The sequence below is a fragment of the Corvus moneduloides genome, chromosome 31 (genome assembly GCF_009650955.1).
Source record: "Corvus moneduloides isolate bCorMon1 chromosome 31, bCorMon1.pri, whole genome shotgun sequence".
Taxonomy (NCBI): domain Eukaryota; kingdom Metazoa; phylum Chordata; class Aves; order Passeriformes; family Corvidae; genus Corvus; species Corvus moneduloides.
Window position 1 is genome coordinate 714,748 of NC_045506.1, and position 23,290 is coordinate 738,037.

Here is a 23,290-nt window from a genome sequence, read left to right on the forward strand (position 1 = left end):
ATGGGGATTTGGGTTCCTGTATCAGGGAACGTGGTGGCCTCTAAGAAGAGATCTGGGCTGGCACAGAGCAGAAAAAGAGCAGAGAGGGGACAGGGGAGACTGGAAAACACCTGGAATTGGGACAGTTTTGCCTCTAAGACCCTTTCCCTTGGTGGCCAAAATGGGTCCCAAGAAGTCCCAGGGGAGCCAACACACCAGGAGGGGGAGGCAAGGGCTGAGCCCTGCCTGGACCGGGAGGAGCTGAGGGCTGCGGGGACCCGCGGCCGCCGACTCCCGGCTCTGCTGAGGGCTGGGCATGGAACCGATTTCGGAAGGTTCTGGGTCCTCCACTCCAGGAGGTCACTGACCTCACCCCAGGTCATGGCTCCAAGATTTCAGGGCCCTTGGCAGCTGAGCGTTCCCGGCAGTGAGATCCATGGCAGGGACCTGGAGCGAGGTGTCTGCATCCCTCGTGAGGTTGTTCTGCAAGCCCCGGGGGCAGAGCCCTGCGGGGAAATCCCTCTTCCCACCTGGATGTGCTGGGAGAGGCTCAGGTGGGACCCTGGGGGGCTGCTCCTGCAAGGTCACCCTGGGGGCTGGGAGGCCACCGAGGGTTATTTGGCAAAAAGGGGCTTTTTAAGGAAGAATTCTCTTTTCCATGCAATTTTTGGTGATTCCTCACCTGGAGGAGCAGAGTCAACCCAAGGGAGGATGTTCCTCCCCACCCTTCCTCCATCCCAGCCACTGGTTGAGCCCTTGTGGTCACTCAGCTGCATCATCATCTTCCTCTTCCTCCTCTTCCTCCTCCTCCTCCTCCTCTTCTGTGGTGACAGAGCAGGAAAAACCACAATGGTGTTAAAAGCTCCAGGACTGAGTCCTCAGTGTCCTTCAGCTGGGGATGGGGAAGACCTTGGCCACCCTTTTGAGTGTCTCATGGCTTTTTCTTCTCTCCAGCCCCTGCTGGCTCCAAGTTGTGTCCCCAGGACTGGCAGCTCTCCAAGGAATTAGGAAACTGGACCCAGGGCAAGAAAAGCTGTGAAGAGTGGGACCCTGACCTGGTGGTGCTCTGAAATGAGACAGAAATAGTGAACAGGGAGGAGAAAGCTTGAAAAGGATCAAAAAATCCAGAGATTTTAGGTAGGCAGGGGAGCAAAAGGCACCTGGCAGTGGGACGGTTTGGGGCAGCGTTCAGAGCAGGGGGGGCAGTATTTGGCTGAGGGTGTCTAACTGGGGACTGGTGGGCAGTGACCTTGGCTCATCCCAACCTCCCATGGAGAGCCAGGAGCTGCCCAGACACAGGGGCAGGAGAAGGTGCCCATCCCAGGGTGGGTCACCTCAGACTCCCTGAAATCCTTCCGGTGGAACAGCAGTGCAGCAGCCCCGGGGCCCTTTCCAGCCGCTCCAAGAGGGAACCGTGCCCCGGTGCCAACCCCGGGCTCCAGCACGGACACAGGGACCCACCAGTGGTCGAAGGCTGTGCCACTGACCCCCAGCAGCTGTTATCCCACTTTTCCAGCCCAAACCAGGGGTCCACCTTTCCAGTGTGCAATGAACCTCTGTAAAGCAAAGAAACATCAGGGTTGGGCCAGTCCTGCCTTCCCCACTTGCTGTTTCCCACCTGTGTCCATCCCCTACCCAGAGATGTCCAGAGGAAACCCCTACGCTAAGGTGTCAGCTCCTGACTCCAGCACTGGGAGTGGTTTGGGGCCAGGCAGGTTTGGGGCTGGTTTTAAACCCTTTTTGCTCCATGTTTCCCACCCTGGTGCTGGTGCAGAGGCTCAAGCCCAGTTCTCACCAGTTCATCCACCGGTGATTTTGTCAGCCAGTGAAGCTCCCAGGCCTTGCACCTTCCCTGACTCATGGGCAAGTTGCCCTTAGCCTCAGAAAAATAGCAGCGTTTTCCTTGGAAACCAGGCCAGGTGTCTGGGCACACATGGGAGAATTCTGGCTGAGGGAAATGGCATCTCACAGAAACAACTGGAAAAGAGAAAGCAGAGTGAGACACGTGGGCAGCCCTAATAAAGCAGGAAAATAGGGTTTATTTATTGCTTTTTTCTGGAAGCTGAAAGGGGGAAATTGGGGATGATGTTCTTTGAAAAGGGAATAGTGTGACTGAGCGAGGAGCAGGTGCCTGGACCACGGCATGGGGATAAAAGGGAGTAACCCCCAAAGTGGGCTTTGCTTGGGGAGCACCCCCTGATGCTGGGGAAATCCTGGCATCCTCCTTCTCTCCAAAACAGAGGCACCTGACCCAGATCCTCCCCCAGGGGTGCCTGGGTAGGACTCACCACTCAGTGCCATGACCAGGCTGAAGCTGAGGATCCCCATCCAAGACCAGAACACACCATTTGTGGGATTTTTCCCCAGTCTCACTTGTTTTTGTTGGACCCTGGGGAAGGAAAGAGCAGGAGAAAGGTGGGCTGTGTCCTTTCCTCTCTGCCTTGACTTTCTCTGCTGGATCCTCAGTTCATCCTGCACCCACCCAAAGACTGCATCCCCATCCCACTGGTGATGAGGGGATTAAAGAAGGCTAAGAGGAAAAAAAGACAAAAATGGAGAGAGGAGAGAAAAAGACAAGTTTAAAGGCAGTTTAAATATTAAATAAATACATGTAGGTCATTGACTGCTCACAGGGAGCTGAAGGGTTTGCGAGGGGACAGGAGCCTGTTAAGAGCTCAGGAGCTGTTGCTGCCAGGAGGGAGGAAATGCACCGATGGCTCACAGCAGAGTCTGTGGTTTGAAGCTCTTTTCCAAACACCTGCAGGAGGAAAAGCACCTGAGTTTGGAGTAACAGTTTTCTGTTGAGGTTTCCTGTTTGTAGCTACTCGCAAGCTCGTGCTGCTCAAAGGAAACCTGGCTCTGGAGCACAACTTGGTTCTCTGTCCCCGAGCCAAGGTGCAGCAGCAGCTTCTGCTCCCTCCCGGGTCTTGTGTCATTTAGCAGCACGAAACACACGCATAAAAGCTCACCAAGAACACGCCCTGATAAAAACAACGGTATTTCATTGCATGAATGAGCCTTGAAGGTCACATGGGGGCAGATCTTTTTGTCAGTAAACAGAGCAGGGGAAAGCACAGACACATTGCCTGCACAGGGAGTTCGCAGCAGGAAAACACGGAGATGCAGGATGTGCTCGGATACAACGTTTCCAAAGCAGCTTTAGGGTTAAATTCATCAGTAGAGAGAAAAGAAAAAGTCCTAACAAAGGTGGGCTGGGAAGGGGTGGTGCTGCACCATCCCGGGAGATTCCCGAAGCTCAACTGGAAAAAGTCCAGACCTTGTCCAAGCTCCGAGCTGGATGTGAGCCAGAAACCAGTGGCTGGGAGAGACATTGCTGCTGAAGGGCTTCCTATGGCCAGAACTAAAGTGTCGAGTATCAAGGAACAGCTTGAGGTTACAGAAGTCCCAGCGAACACGTTCGATTCCCTCATTTCAAGTTGAAAGCTCAGCTCCACTTGTGTCTCTACTTTTTAACAATGAATGTAAAAATTCAACAAAATTCCCTTAGAAAGACCCCACGAAGGTTCATGTTGTGTGAGCTCCCTTGGGGCAGCTCCAACTCCTGCCCTGCTTGAGTCCCTCTCGAGCCCGCTGTGGTTTCCAGCTGCTTTGCTCCAGCTGCCCCAAATGCCCGTGAATTGCACGGAACTGGAACAGATCCGAGTCCTCGTGGCTCGGGCTAAGGGCAGGGAGAGGTCACTCAGGGATCGCCATGGCGGCCACAAGAGCCCCGCCGTGGGGAGATGAACTGGATTTGGGATGGAGCGGATCAGAACAGGAGAATGAGGCGTAAAATAAGTCTTGAGAAACACCTCCTCCCGAGCTGTCTTAACTTCCCGGTGTTAACTTTATCCCCTTTCCCTCTTTCCTCTGCCCAGCGGGGCAGAGAGAAAGGATGGGAGTCCCGGTCAGTTCGTGCCGCTGCTTCCCCCTCGGGGACAGGAATCCTTCCCTGCTCCCATGGGCTCAGTCCCTGCCCTGGCCAGCGGGGGTCCCTCCCCAGCCGTGCGGTCACTCCCCGGCCCGGCCCTGAGGCGCGGGGCAGTCGCGGGGCAGCCGCGCTCCGGCCCCGTCAGCGGCACCGCCGCTTCGTGCCGGGCAGGAGCGGCAGAAGGAGCCGGGCGGCGGCGGGGGCTGAATCCCGGCAGGAGGAGGAGGAAGAGGAAGAAGAGGAAGAAGAGGAAGAAATGGAAGAAGGGGCCGGGGCCGCCTGCGGTGTCCGATGGCCGGGGAGCAGCGGGGAGGCCTCGGGGAGCGGCGGCGGGCGGGGCTCTGCTGGAGCCGCCCCGAGGGGTTTGTGCCGCCCCGGGTCCCTGAAGGAGCCGCTCCGCGGGACGGGCGAGCTGGGAACGAAAGGAAATACAGAGAAGAGAATAAAATACAATCAAAGAGCCGCACCGAAAGGCGTCTGCCCCGCCCGCGCCTGAAGGAGCTGCACCGAGGGACGGGCGGAGGGTGAGTAGAATAAAATCCAGAGAACAGAGTAAAATAGAATAAAAAACTGCACCGGGATGTCCGCGGCGCCCGGTGTCACTGAAGAGCCGCACGGTGGGACGGGCGCTGTCGGATGTGGCCAGAAGGGCAGCGCCGAGGGGGTGGCAGGTGTGAATGGAATAAAACATTGAGAATAGATTAAAATGCAATAAAAGAGCCGCAACCCGGGCTCTCCGCGCCCCGTGTCAGTAAAAGAGCTGCCCCGAGGGACTGGCGGGGCGGCGGTAGAAGAGCTGCGGGGCGGGATGGGCACTGCCTGGGCTCGGAAGAGGCGCCCGAGGAGTCCCCGCCGGCCCGTGTCACTGAAGAGCTGCACCGAGAGAGCGGAGAGCAGCGGCGGCGGGGAAGGAGCCGCACCGGAGGGGCGTGGGATGGGAGGTGTGACCGGAATAATATAGAGGGAATAGAATAAAAAATAATGCAAGAAATCGCACCGGGAGTGGCTGTGACACGGGGCTGCCCGTGACTGAAAGAGCCGCACCGAGAGACCATGCAGTATTGCTTGATGCCACAGGAAGAAAGGATTGAATGGAGCAGTTGAGAGTTTCAGGGGTCTAAAGTTGACAAATCCACCCTTCCCAGGGAATTCTCAATGTCCATCTGCATCCTGATGGACATCCCTGCCCCTGGATTCATCCAGGTGCCCACGGGTAACCAGGAGGATGTGGAGACCCCAGCCAGGTGTCTTCCCAACACGGATCACCAGAACCATGGATCATCAAGGCTCTGCCCAAGGGGGTCACTGGGGATCATCTGATGGGGATCCTCCTATGGGGGATGGAGCTGGAGCAGCGCACGAAGCTCTTCCCACACTTGGGGCACTCGTAGGGCTTCTCCCTGGTGTGGAGGTGCTGGTGGCTGACAAGGTGGGAGTTGCAGTTGAAGGCCTTCCCACAGTCAGGGCAGTGGAAGGGCCACTCGCTTGTGTGCATTGGCTGATGCTGGATGGGCAGCCTGCTGGTCTGAAACCTCTTCCCACACTTGGGACACTCGGAGGGCCTCTCCCCCATGTGGGTGCACTGGTGGGTGAGAAGCTGGAAGTTCCATCTGAAGCTCTTCCCACATTCCAAGCACTTGTGGGGCTTCTCCCCATCCTGAGGCTTCTCCCCCAGCTCCGAGCTCCTCCTGGATCTCCGGCCGCCTTCCCGGCACAGGGGGGTGTCGGGGTCTCCTTCCCCTGCCATGTAGCTCTGGGAGAGGGGCCCTGGGGGAAGGCACGGGGTTTCCCTGGCCCCTGGTCAGCCTTGTTCCCCATTGGTTTCTTTGTGTTCCCCTGCGTGGGCAAGGACCCTCTGGTCCCGTGACTGTAGGAGTTCCTCGGCAGATCCTCAGCCATGTGGCTGGAGAAATAAAGATCTCTCTGAAACATCTACCAAGAATCTGTCTATATATATTTCTTTTCCATGGGACTCCTTGTTTGATACATTGTGTTACAGAATCCCCACTGTAACAAATGGTAGAGAATTGCGAGCAGAAGGATGTCCGATCCCTAAGCGACTGATTTGTGTGAGTAAACCCTAGAAACTTTGGATTCCTCTTGTTTTTGTTTTGCTGTTCCATCTCTAAACTATGGAGGAACCGTGGGAAGACTCTTGGCTCTCAGAGCCGCATATGGACATTTATCTTAAACTTGAAAAGATTCTTGAACAACAATTTGTAAATTTTAGATTAATTCAAGCTCAAAAAGAACTGAAACACTTCCTGGCATGGTTGTTTAAGAACTTTTTCTATGTTTCTTGGGATTTAATTCTTACCAAAGACTTTTGGAACACCATTTGGACACAGTTAAGTTTTGAGTCAAAATACATGCCGATGGAAGAATATTTTCGTGAATATTATTTAATGACGGAGACTATTGAGCAATGTCAGCTGTGTCCTGGCAAAGGGAAGCCTGGCTCAAGGACCTTGCGGCCCAGGCCACGTGGACCGAGTGCTCTGCGAGCAGCAGCGAGGCAATTCCCACAACGCGGGCAGAGCCACGCGAGCCGCAGTGTCCGCAGCAGAGCGAGGTGCGGCGGGACCCAGCGGTGCCCGCCCGGCCCCGCGCAGCGCGTGGTGGAGCGAGCCCCGTGAACGCCCGGCCGAGAGGGGCGGCGCACGGGCGGCGGTGGCGGTGGAACGGAGCCGTGCCCAGCCGAGACGCGCGCTGGAGCAGGGCACGGGGGAGTCGTCGCTCAGGGGCCCGGCCGAGACGTGGGTACAGCGCCTGGCAGCGGCAGCGAAGCTGCAACCAGAGCAGGTGACGCACGGAGAACCGAGCAGCGCGACTCCGAGAAGAGCGTGCAGGCACGAGCAGCTCCGGCAATTTCAACACGCAGCGAGACAGAAAACAGCAGCCACTTGGAAAAAGGAAAAAGATTTTAGGAATAGTAAAATGGTGTAATGTTAAACAAAATTATGGTTTTATAACAAGATGTGACAACCAGCAAGACATATTCGTGCATAGAACTGCTATTAAAAAGAATAACCCTGAAAAATGCATCCCAAGCTTGGGAGATGGAGAGGTGGTGGAATTCAAAATTGTACTAGGTAGAAAAGGGTTACAAGCATCGCAGGTCACTGGGCCTGATGATGTTCCTGTAAAAGGCAGTATATATGCTAAAAATCATAGTCATATTAGACAATATCTCCATTGTAGGCCCCCCCTACAGTCTCCCTTTCCTAATCCCACCTTTCCCTTTTACCCTATATTCTATTACCCCCAGTGTATTCCCAATCTGTTTTTTCATCCATGGTTTCCCTCACAAAACCATACCTTTGCCAGTTGTTTCCCCAAAAATCCCTTTCCAATGCCGAGTGGGGGATGAAAACGGGGAGGGAAGAAGTTAAACCCTCTCCTGCCTCAGTTTCCCCACAAAGCATGCCCAGAGAGTCCTGTCTCCCTTCTGTCAGCCTTAAGATGTTCCATAGAATCTGTTTGGACATTCAAAGACTCAGGAGGGTGGCTTGTTTTGTTTTGAAACTGTTCTTGTTGTTTTCAATGTTGTGTTTTACATCTCTTTTGTTAAAAATAAACGGGTGAAATGTCAGGGTCCCTCCCCCCTGCCATGTAGCCCTGGGAGAGGGGCCCTGGGGGGAGGCACGGGGTTTCCCTCACCCCTGGTCAACCTTGTTCCCCATTGGTTATTTTGTGTTTCCCTGTGCGGGTAAGGACCCTCGGGTCCTGTGATTGTAACAGTTCCTCAGCAGATCCCGGCCATGCGGCTGGAGAAATAAACATCTCTGAAACATCTACCAAGAATCTGTCTATATATATTTCTTTTCCACGGGACTCCTTGTTTGGTACATCGTGTTACAGAATCCCCACTGTAACAGGGGGGCTCTTTCCTCCTTGGATCTCTCTGGGCTGCGTTTGCAGCCCCTCCTCCTCCTGCGGCATCTCCGGGGCTTTTCCTCCTCCTCCATCCAGCCACGCCTTGGGAATAACAAATGCTGGTTTGGGGGGAGAAATGAGGGGTGAGCGCCTTGGGCTGGGGGTTCCTCCTGCTCAGGTCCACCACCGGGCATCTTGTGTCTGTAAAAACCTCCAAACCACCAAGATTCAGCCCAAAAAACCACACTCAGGAGTCCCCCTTCTCTGGTCTCTCCTCTTTGAGGTTCTGAGGATTTCCCTTCCCTGTGGCCATTGGGGTCCCATGGTTCCTGGGGTTCACCCTCTCCAAGGTCTCGCTGAGGGATGATCCAAGAGGTTTTGGGGGTCCCAGGGGTCCCTTCTCCACTGACTCTCTTCTCCGGGGTTCCAGGGACCCCAGGGGTCCCCCCTCTCCAGGCTCCTGCCTCTTCAGGGTGCCAGGGGTTCCCCAGCTCTAGTATCACCCCTCTCTGCTCTCCCCATGCTGGTGGTCGCATGTTCCACCCCACCGGCTCTCCCAGGGATCTCCAAAACCAATGTCATCCCTCCACCAGTACTGGGTGATTGTCATGTGGATCCCCCAGGATTCCCTCAAGGGACATTTACAGCTCAGCTTTGGGGTCCTGCAAGACCTCCCGCCCTCCATCCCCCCAAGAAAAAACAGGGACAGGCAAAGGTATTTAGGGCTTGGTTCTGGAATCTGCGAGCTCCAAAACTCTCTCATTAAGAAAATTCCTCCTGGGGACTCCACAATATATTTGGGGCGAGCTCCCTCTCCTCAGTCACCTGCAAGATGTGGGGGGGAGTGATGTTGCTGAGACCTGTGGAGCTGTGGACACAGCACACAGTTGGAAGGGCATGCTTCTGCTTCTGCTCCTCTTCCTGCTCCTGCTCCTCCTCCTCTCTCCCTCCTCTTCCTCCCACTCCTCCTCTGTCCCCACCTGGGACCCCACTTTCCCACCCCCGGCTGCCCCATGGCTGCCACAGCACCGGCTGCTGGCTGGGGGGAACCCCAGGGATGGGCAGGGGGCTTGGGAAACCCCCCAGTACAGATCCATCCCCCCCCCCTCCGCCAGAGCTCCAGGGAATTGCTCCAGGGCTCAAGTGATGAGGACACAAAGGGATGCCCATGGAACTGACATTTTTCCATCCCAGTCCCACCTTTTCTTCCCCTCTCCCATTGCTCCCCCAATCTACAGAATCCTCCCAACTCAATTTGGGGTTCCAGCCCCCTCTTTTCCCCCACTCTACTGCCCCTTCCCCATAATCCCCCCAATCCCCCACCCTCCTCTCCTGTGCTTAGGTTTGGAGGTTCCAGGCCCCTCCTGCTCAGTCTGGGGGTCCCATCCCCCCTTTCCCTCAATTTGGGCAGCTCCTGGCAGCTTTTTTCTGGGAGGAATCCCTGAGTTTCGGGATTTTTGGGGTGTAGTTTCAGCGGGGGACAGCTCTGTCTGGCCCTCCCCTCCCTCTTGTGGCCTCTCAGCTGCCCCCGACACCCTGGGGGTGCTGGGATTTCCTTCCTGGGGACAAGGACCTTCATTCCCTTCCAGGAGCCCAATGCTGGCTGGGGGTCCAGCTCAGGGGGTCCTTGAGCAGCTGCCCCAGAACCTCTGCCAGGGTCTCCCAGCGCAGCCGGAGCTGCTCGGCCTGGGGGCCCCAAAGCCCTCAGCAAGCCCCAAGTCCCTCCCAGGAACCCTCAACTCCCTCAAACCCAGCATCCCCCACATCCCCTGCAAGTTCCCCCCATGGCACCGCCCATGGCCATGTCCCCACATGGCCCTGGCCCTGTCCCACCATCTCCTCACCCATGGCTGTGTTCCCACCATGTTTCCATCCATGTCTTTGTCCCCTATGTCTCCATCCATGCCCGTGTGCCCCCATGTCCCCATGAATGGCCATGCCCCCAGCCATGTTCATGTGTACCCATATCAGTCTCCATGTCTGTCCCCACCCATGGCTGTGATTCCCCATGTCCCCACCCATGTCTCAGTTCAATGTCTTTATTTTTACCACAGTTTCAGGTGTTTTGAAGGGATGAAAAGAAAACCAAGGCCAAAAGAAAAGGATTTCCGTGTCCATGCCAGCTGAGTATCCACGTGCTTGGGTGGGAGGGAAGAACCCTTTTTGGAGGGGTTTCCACCCCACTGCCTCAAAAATCTTGGTCTTTGCCCCAGTCCATCACATTTAGCTGCAGAAGACACCCATGGGCCAGAGAAAATCAGAACCATGGAATTATTTTGGTTGGAAAAGACCTCCAAGACCAACCAGTATTCCTTGATTCCACCAGAAAAAATAATTGAAAACAAGAGATTTTTGGGGCCGAAAGTCAACAAATCTGCTCTCCCCAATGGATTTCTGCTGTCAGTCTGCATCCCGATGGATGTCCCTGCCCCTGGGTTCATCCAGGTGCCCACAGGGGAATCTCAGCTCCGGTGCCTGGAGCAGCTCCTGCCCCTCCTTCCACACTGCCCTGGGTGCCTGCAGAGCTGTTCCTCTCACACGTTCTCCCTCTGTTCTTCCCTGCATCTAATTCTATTTGCACAAGAAGTTTTTCCTTCTTAAATCTATTATCCCTGAGGCGTCACTGGCATCTCTGATGGGCTTTGCTGGACACGGGAAATTTCTGGCAGCTTCTCCCAGAAGCCACCCTAAAGCCCCCTACTTCCAAAACCTGGCCACACAAACCCAGTATACTGGCCACCTGGAACATGGATCACCAGGTCACAGCCCAGTGAGGGTCACTGTGAATCATCCAATGTGGGTCCTCTGATGGGTGATGAAGTTGGAGCAGCAGACTCCACAGTCAGGGCACTTGCAGGGCTTCCCTTACAAGTGGGACCGTTGGTGTGAGGTCAAGGAAGAGCTGCAGGAGAAGCTCTTCCCACACTCAGGACACTCATAGGGCCTCTCCCCGGTGTGGATGCGCCGGTGGATGGTGAGGTGGGAGTTGCGTTTGAAGCCCTTCCTGCAGTCGGGGCAGCGGAAGGGCCTCTCATCCGTGTGAATGCGCTGATGCAGGAGGAGATGGGAGCTGGTCCGAAACTTCTTCCCACACTCGGGACACTCGTAGGGCCTCTCCCCGGTGTGGATCTTTTTGTGATGGAACAGGTCAGAGCTGATGCTGAAGCTCTTCCCGCACTCCCCACAGTGGTAGGGCCGTTCCCTGGAGTGCAGGCGCTGGTGGGTGAGGAGGTTGGAGCGGTCACCAAAGCTCTTCCCACATTCCAAGCACTTGTAGGGCCGTTCCCCAGTGTGGATCACCTGGTGGCGAATCAGGCAGGAACTCCGGCTAAAGCTCTTCCCACACTCCATGCACTCATAGGGGCGTTCTCCTGTGTGGATCATCTTGTGGCGGAGGAGATGGAAGCTCCGGCTGAAGCTCTTCCCACATTCCAAGCACTTGTGGGGCTTCTCCCCGCTGTGAGGCTTCTCCACCAGCTCCGAGCTCTGGCTGGATCTCCGGCCACCTTCCCGGCACAGGGTGGGTCTTTCCTCCTCACAGCTCCCTGGGCTGGGTTTGCAGCCCCTCCTCCTGCGGGATCTCCGGGGCTTTTCCTCCCCATTGGATTCCTGGGCCGTGGAGCTGCTCGAAATGGCCTCTTCCACGAGGTCCTGCTGTGGGGATTTGTCCTCCCTGGTCTCCATCTGCAGCTCCTTGTCTGGGGGAGGAAGGACAAGGAGAGGATGGGATTTGCCTCCGTGCCACAGGGAAGGAGAAGGAGATCCCCCCAGTCCGTCCCCGGCAGGACGGCGTCGGCAGCGGGGTTGTCCTGCAGCCAAGGGCGATGCTGGGCTGGGAGATGGAGCAGGAGAGAGGGGAAAGGGGTGGTGACTTCCTCCTCACCTGCCTGGGTATCCCGAGGCACCTTCCTCTTCCTCACGGCCTCCTCCTCCACCTGGCCAAGTTTTGGAATGAAAAATCCTGGTTTTAGGGTAAAACAACGTGTGAGCGTGCTGGGTTGGGGTTTCCTCCTGCCTAAGTCCATTTCTAGAAGTCACTAGACATCCTGTGTCCATGAAAACCTCCAAAACACCATGATGCAGAAAAAAACCCCTCCAAAATATTAAGATTCAGCAAAAAAGCCCTCCGAGATTCCCCCCTCTCTGGTCTCTTCATTTTGGAGTTCCTGGAGGTTTTCCCTCTCCTGTGGGTCCCGCTTAGGGTTGCAGGAAGTTTTAGAGATCCTAGGGGTCCCTTCTCCCCTGAGTCTCTGTTTCGGCTGCTGGAGGTCCCAGGGTGCCCCCTTTCAGGCTCCCCCCACTCTAGGATGCCGGGGATTCCCCCAGTCCCCCGTTTCAGGGTCGAAAGGATCCTGCCCTCCCCGTTAACTCTGTGCTTCCCCCTTTCCAGTCTGCCGCGGGTATTCCAAGCCGGTATCGCCCCTCTCCGGTTTCCCACGCCAGGGGTCGCCAGAACCGCTGTCCCCTACCCCGCCTGGCGATCTCCACGTGGCATCGGGGACCCCGCATCCTCCCCTCGGTAGTATGGGATCTGCCGACAGGCGCGACCGGGACCCCCCCGAAAAAACCACCTCCAAGATATTTGGGGTGAGTTCCCTCTCCCCGGTCACCTGCGGGACGCGACGGGGCAGATACTCCAGGGGCCGGGAGGGCCGCGGATACAGGGGGCGGTGGACCCGCCAATTTCCTCCTCTTTCTCTTTCTTCTTCTTTTCCTTCTTTTTCTTCTTTTTCTTCTTTTTCTTCTTCTCCTCTTCCTCGTCCTCTTCCGGCCTCTCTTCTTTATCCGGCTCCTGCTCCTCCTCGTCCTCTATCCTTCCTGTTCCTTCCGCTCCCCCCAGTTCCGCTCCCCCCAGTTCCGCTCCATCCGTCCGGAGGCGGGCCAGGAGCTCTCGCATGAGAGGGGGGACGGGACACGATGTGAACGGGGGGAAGAAGGGAGAAAACGGGGGGGGACCCCCAAGTAGAGCGGTAAAGGAGGTAGGTCAGCCCCAAACCGAGCTGGGGGGGAGCTGGGATCTGGGGGGACGATGGGAAAGGAGCGGGAGAGGGAAGATAAAGGGATGTGGGACAGCGGAAGAGTGGTTCCCAAAAGGGGAACCTTCGTATCTCCATTACTTAATCCTTGGAGGGGTTGCCTGCGGCCCTGGGGGAGGCGGATCCGCACTGGGGGTGTCTCCAACACACCGGTCCATCCCTAGGGGCTCATGGGGGGCTTCCCCCCACCCAGCAGCCGGTGCTGCGGCGGCCGTGGAGCAGAGGATGTAGGAAAGGGGGCTGGCCCCCTGAGCTTCCAACCTGCTGTGGGGTGCTGGAAGTTGCTGGGGCGGGGGGCCGGGGGAAGAGGGGGCACGCCATGACCTGTTTACCCCAAAACCAGCATGACCCTCCTTCTTCATTTACCACTAGGGGCTTTGCAAACAGGGCATTGTTTGAATTCTTTGACCCCATTCTAGGTAGAGCATCCAGCTACAGAAGGGGGACCCCTGAGACCTTGGAGGATGGGGGCAACCCAGAGATGAGGGAGCATTAAGAGGGGGAACCCCTGGGAACCCATCACTCTGAGACAGAGCTGGAAGAGAAGAGACCCCTGGGACCTTCCAAATCCCGGGCACCCATAAGTGGAGGACCCTGGAGAGGGGAACCTGCTGGACCCTCATCAGCACAGAGAAGCAGAACCTCCCACAAACCCAGAGTAGGGAGACTAGAGAGAGGGAATTCCTAAGAGGGGTTTTATGGGCTGAATGTCGGTGGTTCAGGTTTTTGGGGGCTGAATCATCAAATTTTGGAGGGTTTTTTTTGTTGAAATGTGATGTTTTGGGGGTTTGGGGGCTGCCTTGAAGTTTTTGGGGGCTAAATCTTCGGGGTTTGTTTTTTTTTTTGGGCTGAATCTTGGTGTTTTAGAGGAGATTTTACACAGGATGCCCAGTGACTTCTAGAGATGGAGTTGGACAGGAGGAACCCTCCTCCCACCTTGTTTATTCCAGCAAAACAGGATTTTTCATTCCCAACCCTTAGCTGGATGGAAGAGGAGGCTGTGAGGAAGAGGAAGATGCTCTAGAACACCCATGCAGGTGAGGAGGAAGTCACCGCCCCTTTCCCCCTCTCTCCTGCTCCATCTCCCAGCCCAGCATCGCCCCCGGCTGCAGGACAACCCCGCTGCCAACGCCGTCCTGCCGGGGACGGACTGGGGGGATCTCCTTGCCCTTCCCTCTGGCACAGAATCAAACCCCTTCCTCTCCTTGTCCTTCCTCTCCTTGTTCTCCTTTTCTTCCTCTCCTTGATCCTTTTCCTCCTTTCTTCTCCTTGCTCCTCCCTCTCCTTCCTTCTGTTTCCTTCTTGTTTTCTCCTTCTTCCTTTCCCTCCTTCCTTTCTCTTCTTCCTCCTCTTCCTTCGTGTTTCTTCCTTCTCTTTGTTCCTTTTTCTTCTCTTCCTTGCTCCTTTTTTCTTCCTCCCCTTCTTCCTCCTCTTCTTCCTCTCCCACTTCCTCTCCTCACTACTTTCTTTACATGTTCCTTCCTCTTATCTCTCATTCTTCTTTCTCCTTCTTCCTTCTCCTTGCTCGTTTTTCTCCTTTTTCTTTTTTTTTTCATTCCTTCTTCTCTTTCTTCCTTCTCTTTGTTCTTTCCTCTCCTTATTCCTTCCTTCCCCAGACAATGAGCTGTGGAGAGAGACCAAAGAGGACAAATTCCCCCAGCAGAACCTCGTGGAAGAGGCCGTTTTGAGTGGCTTCATGGCGCAGGAATTCAACGAGGAGGAAAAGCCCCGGAAATCCCACACGAGGGGGGGCTGCAAACCCAGCCCCTGGAGTTCTGAACAGGAAAGACCCCCCATGTGCCGGGAAGGCGGCTGGAGCTTCAGCCAGAGCTCGGAGCTGGTGGTCCAGCAGCGGCTTCACAACAGAGAGAAGCCCTACAAGTGCTTGGAATGTGGGAAGAGCTTCAGCCAGAGCTACCACCTCATCCGCCACCGGAACATCCACACTGGGGAAGGGCTCTACAGGTGCAGGGAATGTGGGAAGACCTTCAGTGATGTCTCCACCTTCGCTGCCCACCAGCGAGTGCACACGGGGGAACGTCCCTACAAGTGTGGGCAATGTGGGAAGAGTTTCAGTCAGAGCTCCAACCTCCTCACCCACCAGCGCCTGCATACGGGGGAACGGCCCTTCAAGTGCCCTGACTGCAGGAAGAGCTTTGTCCGCAGGTCCGACCTTGTCATCCACTGGCGCATCCACAGCGGGGAGAAGCCTTACGAGTGTCCTGAGTGTGGGAAGAGGTTTCGGAGCAGCTCAGTTCTCATCAGGCATCAGCAGACACACACAGAGGGGAGGCCATACGAGTGTCCTGAGTGTGGGAAGAGGTTTCGAAACAGCTCACATCTCATCAGGCATCAATGGACACACACCGGGGAGAGGCCCTATGAGTGTCCTGAATGTAGGAAGAGATTCAACCAGAGCTTTGCCTTGATCAGACACCAACGGACCCACCAGTAAGGGAAGCCCTATGAGTGCCGCGACTGTGGGAAGAGGTTGAGTCAAAACTCCAAGCTCATCACCCACTAGCATCTGCACACTCAGGAATGGCCCTACAGCTGTGGGGAATGCGTGAAGAGCTCCTGCCTGAATTACCATCAGATGATCCACACAGGAGAACGGCCCTACCAGTGTGAGGAATGCAGGAAAAGTTTCAGTGATGGTTCCATCACCCACCAGTGCCTGCACACTAAGGAATGGCCCTACAAGTGTCAGGAATGTGGGAAGAGCTTCAGCATCAGCTCCTACCTGATCTGCCACCAGAAGGCCCACAGCGGAGAGAAGCCTTACAGGTGTCCTGAGTGTGGGAAGAGGTTTCAGAGCATCTCAGTTCTCATCAGGCATCAGGGGTAGAGGCTCCTCCGCTGTACCAGCTTCAGGAAGAGCTTCAACTGTAGCTCCAAGCTCGTCACCCACCAACACATCCACATTTGGGAGAAAGCCTGTGAGTGTTGGGAGTGTGGGAGAAGCTTCTCCCGCAGTTCTGCCTTGACCTCACACAAATGCACCCACCAATAAGGGAAGCCCTATGAGTACCCCTGCTGGGAGAAGAGCTTTGTCTATTGTTTCAGCTTCTCCACGCGTTGGAGGCCCAACATTGGATGATCCAGTGACCCACATTGTGGAGAGACCTGGTGATCCATGTTCAGAGCAGGGATGTATTCAAGAAGACACTTTTTTTGAGGCCTGTGACCAAATAGGGACAATTTGAGGATTAGGATGTTCCCCAGGTGACCACCAGAGACCCTCAAATGACCCCTACTCTAATATAAATGAGTTCCAAGAAGTGATGGGAATATGTAAAAGAATTCGAGGGGAATGTTTAGCATGTATGTATGAGTTTGGGAAATGTATTAATATGTATTAGTTATATAGATACAAATGAATATGTTAGATAGCTGAGTGTGTGATAGGGGTAGATATCCCCTGTGCACACCTGGCACCGAAATAAAGTAAAGCTGCTTTCTAATAGTGAAATTACAGAGTTAAAGAGTTTAGTTCCCGATTTTCAGTCACATTTTCTTGTTGCCAAGCTCCCCCTCCATGTGCAATCCCCGGTGCCAAACATGTGTTGACACTCCAAAAGCAGCTGGGCTGTGCAGTGGGAGGTCCCTGTGTCCCCACCTTGCACATCAGTGGGAGCTCCAGTCCTTGAGGGGTGTCCTTATTCCAGGGAAGAATCTCCACATCCGTCTCCCCCTAAGAATGGATACATCAGGAGACACCACAGTTAAAATTTGGGATGGGGCTTTTATAGTCTGAAGTCCTGCACTGTCAGTCAGATGTGCTCAGGCAGCTGTGCCAGCTCAGCAGCTTTGGATAAATTATCAGTGGAATCACTTGATTGTTCCTTTATCCTGGTATTTTAACAGATCTACTGTATCTTATCTCACTGCCATTCAACCCCAAAAGCAGTGGGAGCCCCCTTCTTCATTTACTGCTTGGCATGTATGCAAACAGGGCATTGTTTGTGTTGTTTGACCCCATTTGAGCAGAGCATCTGGCTAAGGACCCCCGTGGGATGCCCCTGCCCACTGTCGCACCCCCAGTTTTCCTTATTCTCTCATCCATTTCCCATGGTCCCTGCAATCCCCAGCTCCCCCCACAGCTTGGTTTTGGGGTGTCCCCAACACCCCGGTTCAGTATTGGGAACTCAGCCCCTTCACACTCAGTCTGGAAGCTAAAAGACCCTCTTCTCCACCCTCTCACACCCCCTTCCAATCATACCTCCAATCTCCAGGTTTCCCCAGAACTTGGTTTGGGGATGCCACCCACCTCCTACTATGGGGGTCCGACTTGCCCCTTTCACTGAGCTTTGTGGCTCCCATATCCGTCCCACTCCGTTTATGGCTCCCAGACCACACCCTCCACCCCTTTCCCATCGTCCCCCAGATCCCCAGCCCACCATCCCCTGCTCTTGGTTTGGGGGGTCCTACCACACCTTTTCCTGTCCTGCCCCTACTGCTTCCCTCTTTCGCCCGCCCCACCCCGTTCACCAGAGAGCTCCGCGCCCGCAGCCGGGGGACTCCCAGCACCACCAGTAACCACCAGTACGGACCCAGCTGTCCCATCCCCAGCGCCGGGCAGGTCCCGACACCCTAAAAGCAGCCGCGCTGTGCCCTGCGGGGATCGCCGCGGCCCCGCCCCGCACGGCACTGGGAGCACCAGTCCGGACCAGTGCGGAGCGCGGGCGGGCGGCATCAGCCGTGCCCGGGCAGGGCCGGGCCCCGCGGGGCTCCCGCCCGCACTCGGCCCCCGCCGGGACAGCGCGGGGGGGCCCGGCCTGGCCGCCCCCACCTCCCCCTCCCCAAATTCCGCTCCGGGGGGCGCTGGGGGCGAGAGCGGAGTCCGGGGGGGCTGGTCCAGGTGGGAAGCGCCGGGCACTGCGGCTCTGCCTGGCGAGTGCGGAGCCATCAGCGCCGAGCGCTCTGCACGGCTGAGCGCTGCCTCAGGGGTGGGGCTGCAGCAAGGGGGGACACCCTGCTCCAGCTGGGATGTCCCGCAATCGGGGGACCCCCACAAGCGGTTATAACGCCTCCGGCATCGGAGGAACCATGGGGTCACCCCAACCCCACAAAATGAAGGCAGGGGACTTCCACAAGCTATTTATTACCTGAAAATTGGCAGAAAGGAGCAGGATTCTCCCCAAAATGGGTTCACCTCATCCTACATTACCGCAGCCCCCGAGAATGGGGGAGAGTCACCTCAGCCCCCGAAAATTAGCAGTATATTCCAAAAAGCCATTTATAACGCCCCAACGCTAGCAGAAATCAGCAAGGTCCTCCCCAAAATGGGCTACCTTTATCACTCCCTCTGGGGCCCCCCTCCCAAGTGCCAAAGTCACGTCTCCCCCCTCCCACTCCGGATTCTGGGTACCCCAAAAACTCCCTCAGGATGGGGGGTGCCCAGAAATCCCCTCAGGAATGGGGAATATCCCAAAATCCCTTCAGGAATGGCAGTTACCCCAAAACCTCCAGATTTGGGGGTACCCTGAAATACCCTCAGGGACACGGTCCCCCCCATCCTGAACATCCCGAATCTTTCGCTATCTTATTCCAGATCCCTTCCCCAGCCCTCCCAAACTTCATTCCAGCCCCTAACCTGCATCCCACCGCTCCCAATCCCAATCCCACTCCTCCTGGATATGAAGGTCCCTTTTTCCAAGCCCTATTTCCTCCATCCCATCCCATCCCACCCCTCCCAAACCCCATTCCTCTCTTCCAAACTCCATCCCACTCCTCCCAATCCACATCCCACACCATCACAAACCCCATCCCACCCCTCCTAGGGGTTTTGGGGGTGCTGTGGGATTGTGTAATTTTTGGGGTGGAATTGAGCCATTTTGAGGTGGGATCATGCCCTTCTGGGGTGGGATCAAGGTATTTTAGGTTGGGATTGAGTCATTTTGATGTAACAGATTGATCCCTCTTGGATTTGGGGCACAAAAGCAATGGAGAAAACTCTCCCACATCTCCCCAAATATTCCCCTGAACCCCAAAATCCCAGTAAAATGGTGGAGGTTTAGAGGTCTTCATTCAATTTCTTTATTTTCACCCCAGTCTCAGGTGTTTTTAAGGGATGATCAGGAATCAAAAGAAAATCAAGGCCAAAATAAAAAGATTTACATGTCAGCATGGTGTGAGTATCCATGGGGTTAGGTTGGGTGGGTGGAAGAGCCTTTTTTAGAGGGGTCTCCACCCCACTGTCTTCAAAATTTTGGTCTTTGCCCCAGTCTATCACCATCTGGCTGTGCAAGACAATCATGGGCCACAGAGAATTAGAATAGTGGAATTATTTAGGTTGGAAAAGACCCTAAAGATCATCCAGTGTTGCTTGACACCACAGGAAGAAATGATTGGACAGAGCAGGTGAGACTTGTTGGGGTTCAAAGCCAACAAATCCACTCTTCCCAATGAATTTCTAATGTCAGCCTTTGTCCCAATGGATGCTCCTGTCCCTGTGTTGATCCGCATGCCTGTGGGGAAGAAGGAGGATGCGGAGACCACATGCCAGGTGTCTTCCAGTGTGGATCACCAGAAACATGGGTCACCAGGCCTCAGCCCAACATGGATCCTCCAGTGTTCTTCCTGGAGCTGGGGCCCTTGTAGGGCTTCTCTTACCAGTGGGTCCGTTGGTGTGAGGTCAAGGCAGAACTCTGGGTGAAGCTCTTCTCACACTTCAGGCACCTGTAGGGCCTCTCCCCGGTGTGGACGCGCCAGTGTTTGATTAGGTCAGAGCTACGAATGAAGCTCTTCCCACAATCAATGCAGCGGAAGGGCCTCTCCTCCGTGTGCATCCGCTGATGCATGAGGAGATCAGAGCTGGTCCGAAAGCTCTTCCCACACTCCCCACACTTGTAGGGCCGTTCCCCAGTATGGACACGCTGGTGGATGACAAGGCTGAAGCTGCGGTTGAAGCTCTTCCCACATTCCAAGCAGTTGTATGGCCGTTCCCCAGTGTGCAGCCAGCGGTGGCTGATGAGGTGGGAGCTCTGGCTAAAGCTCTTCCCACATTCCAAGCAAATGTACGGCCGTTCCCCAGTGTGGAAGCGCTGGTGGTATATGAGGCTGGACTTCTTGCTGAAGCTCTTTCCACATTCCAAGCACTTGTAGGGGCGTTCCCCTGTGTGAAGGCGCTGGTGGACCACCAGGTCGGAGCTCTGGCTGAAGCTCTTCCCACATTCCCCACACGTGTAGGGCCGTTCCCCAGTGTGGATCTTCTGGTGGCGGATCAGGTGGGAGCTCCAGCTGAAGCTTTTCCCACATTCCAAGCACTTGTAGGGCTTCTCCCTCTCATGAAGCTGCTCATGGATCACCAGCTCTGAGCTCTGGCTGAAGCTCTGGCCACCTTCCTGGCACAGGGCGGGTCTTTCCTCCTCAGAGATCCCTGGGCTGGGTTTGCAGCCCCTCCTCATGTGGGATCTCCAGGGCTTTTCCTCCTTGTTGACTTCCTGTGCTGTGGAGCTGCTCAAAATGGCCTCTTCCACGAGCTTCTGACGTGGGGATTTGTCCTCTTTGGTCCCCGTGCACAGCTCATTCCCTGGGGGAGGAGGGAAGAAGGAGAGGAAGGGAAAAGGAGAGGAAGGAAGAAGAGGAAGGAAAAAGGAGAGGAAGGAAGAAGACAGAAGAGGAATAAAACAGAAGAAGACAGAAGAAGAAGACAATGACGATGACAACGACGACGAAGATGATGACAACAACGATGATGATGAAGAAGAAGCAGAAGAAGAAGCAGAAGAAATGAGTGAGTCAAAGGAACAAGGAGAGGAGGGATTGAGGAGAGAGGAAGGAAGGAAGAGCAGGAAGAGGGAGAGGAAGGAAGTGAGGAAGGCAGAAGGGGAAGGAATGAAAAGGAAGGAGAAGAAGGAACAAAAAGAATGAAGAAGAGGAAGAAGAAGAAAGGAGAGGAAGGAATGAGGAAAAGGGAGGAAGGAGCATGAAGAAAAAGGAGGAAGGAGAGACAGGAAAGAGAAGGAACAAGGAGAAGAAAGCAGAAGGAGAAACATGGAGAAGGGAGAAGGAAGGAGGAAGAAAGGAGGAGAGAAAGGAGATTTGCCTCTGTGCCATAGGGAAGGGGAAGGAGATCCCCTCAAATCTGTCTCTGGCAGGACAGCATTGGCAGCGGGGTTGTCCTGCAGCCAGGGGCGATGCTGGGCTGGGAGATGGAGCAGGAGAGAAGGGGAAAGGAGCAGTGACTTCCTCCTCACCTGTCTGGGTGTCCCAGGGCATCTTCCTCTTCCTTACAGCCTCCTCCTCTATCTGGTCAAAGTTTTGGAATGAGAAATCCTGGTTTTGGTGGAAAAAACAAGATGTGAGATGTGCTGGATTGGATATTCCTCCTGTCCAACTCCATCTCTGGAAGTCACTGGGCATCACACTAAGACACAGCCCCCAAAACCCCAAGATTCAGCAAAAATACCCTCTAAAGTAGGAAATTCAGCCCCAAAAACTACAAAGCACCAAGATTTAGCCCAAAAAACAACCAAAATACGAAAACTCACCCCTCAAAAACGTCTAAAGATCAAGATTCTGCCAAAGAAAAATCTTTCAGGAGTTCCCCCTCTCTGGTCTCTCCACTTTCGTGTTTCAGTTTCCCCTTGTCCAGGCTGCTGGGGGTCCTCCGTGTATTGGAGATCCCCACTCTCAAGGACCCCAAGGGTCCTGAGAATCCCAGAGGTCTTCCTGATTTGGGGGTTATGGTGGTCGCTCTTATCTGGGCTGCTGGAGGTCCAGTGGGTCCCCCCATCCGAGGTCCCCCTGCTTAGGGATACAGGGCGTCTTGGGAGTCCTGGGGACGTTTGTTCCCTGACTCTCTGCTTCAAGATGCTGGGGGTTCCAGAGCTCCCCGCACTCTGGGTTTCCCACTTCGGTGCTCCTTGGGGGAGCCCTCTCCAACCTATCCCCTTCCCCTGGCTGCCGGCGGTGCCCCCTCTCTGGGTACTCCGCTTCTGGCTCCCGAGCGTACCCCCTCTCCAGGCTTCTCCGTCTCCGTGCTCGACCCCCTCCAGGCTGCTGGGGGTCCCCCAGCTCCGGTATCGCCCCTCTCCGGCCTCCCCTCTCTGGGGCTCCCCCCACACACCTCGGCTCTTCCGAAGGGCCCCCAAAACCGGTGTCCCACCCCCCGCCAGTACGGGGCGATCGCCACGAGGGCGGGCTGACAATGGAGGCGGCGGGACCTGACCAGGAAGCCCAACCCCCACTGCGGCTCCGGGAACGCGGTACCCCCTCGCCCACCGCCGGGGCTCTGCCGGCAGCCGCCACCGGGACCACTCCAAAAACGCCATCTCCCGGAGACGCTTCAATATCCCCCCAAGGCGCATTTCCGGCTCAGCTTTGGAATCCCGGAAGATCCAAAGATCGGCCTCCCAGAAAAACTCTCCCAGGAACCCCCCATGATATTTGCGGCGAGCTCCCGCTCCCCGGTCACCTGCGGGATGCGGAGGGGAGGACCGATGCTCCCAGAGCGGGGGGGCTGCACTTACAATGAGCTGTGGACTTGTGGCTCCTCCTCTTCCTGCTCCTGCTCCTCCTCCTGCTCCTCCTCCTCTCTCTGCCTCGTCCTTTCCTCCTCCGGCTGCTTCTTTTGCTGCTGAATCTTGGATTCTCCTCTTCGTCCTTCATCCGTCCTCCTCCTGCTTCTCCTTCTTCATCCCTTCTTCGCCTCTTCTTCCTGCTCTTCCAGGCACCCTGGATGTGCGTACAGACTGGGAAAGGAGAGAGTAGAGAGCAGCTGCAGGAAGGGACCCGGGACCTGATCGATGCCCAGTTGGATCTGTCAGCAGTGCCCTGGCAGCCAGGAGGGCCATCCGTGTGCTGGGTGCATCAGGCCCAGCATCGCCAGCCGGGCCAGGGACGGCACTCATGGACAAAACAGTCTGGTGGGGATAGGAATTGAATTAATTACCTATCAAAATCATAGCAGGATAATGGAAAGTAAAATAGATCTTACAGACACCTTCCCCAACCCCCTCCCTCCTTCCCGGGCTCTCCCTCCTTCCCGTGGCATAGGGAGACGGGAATGGGGGTCACGGTCAGTTCATCACATCTTGTTCCTGCTGCTGCTCAGGGAGACAAGTTGGGAGTCCTTCCCCTGCCTCAGCATAGGTCCCCCACAGGGTCACAAGTCCTTGCAGCAAAGCTGCTCCAGGGTGGGCTCCTCTCCCCGGGGATCCACAGGGATCCCAGCACAGGCTTTCCATGGGCTCACATCCTTTTCGGGCATCCGCCTGCTCCAGCGTGGGCTTCTCCAGGGGCTGCAGGGGAATCTCAGCTCTGGCACCTGGAGCAGCTCCTGCCCCTCCTTCTACACTGCCCTGGGTGTCTGCAGTGTTCCTCTCGCATGTTCTCGCTCTGGTCTTCTCTGGAACCAATTCGATCTGCCCAAGAACTTTTTCCTTCTTGAATCCATTATCCCTGAGGTGTGTCTTGGGGTGATTTTATAATACTGTATTCCCCTATTGTCTGCTTACTGCCC

General features: G+C 55.7%; 2 protein-coding genes and 1 pseudogene across 2 annotated transcripts in view; 2 read left to right on the plus strand and 1 right to left on the minus strand.

The window, feature by feature from the left end:
* Positions 1-23,290, plus strand: part of LOC116436931 (zinc finger protein 79-like) — a 509,410-nt gene that overhangs the window by 221,112 nt on the left and 265,008 nt on the right. The window lies entirely within an intron of this gene.
* LOC116436866 lies at positions 10,479-21,859 on the minus strand (annotated as a pseudogene).
* On the plus strand, positions 12,630-16,314 carry LOC116436904 (zinc finger and SCAN domain-containing protein 2-like). The gene is given in 3 exon segments (XM_032094351.1): positions 12,630-12,765; positions 13,690-13,859; positions 14,439-16,314. A coding segment is annotated over 1 exon segment (1,152 nt). The 5' UTR covers positions 12,630-12,765; positions 13,690-13,859; positions 14,439-14,518; the 3' UTR covers positions 15,671-16,314.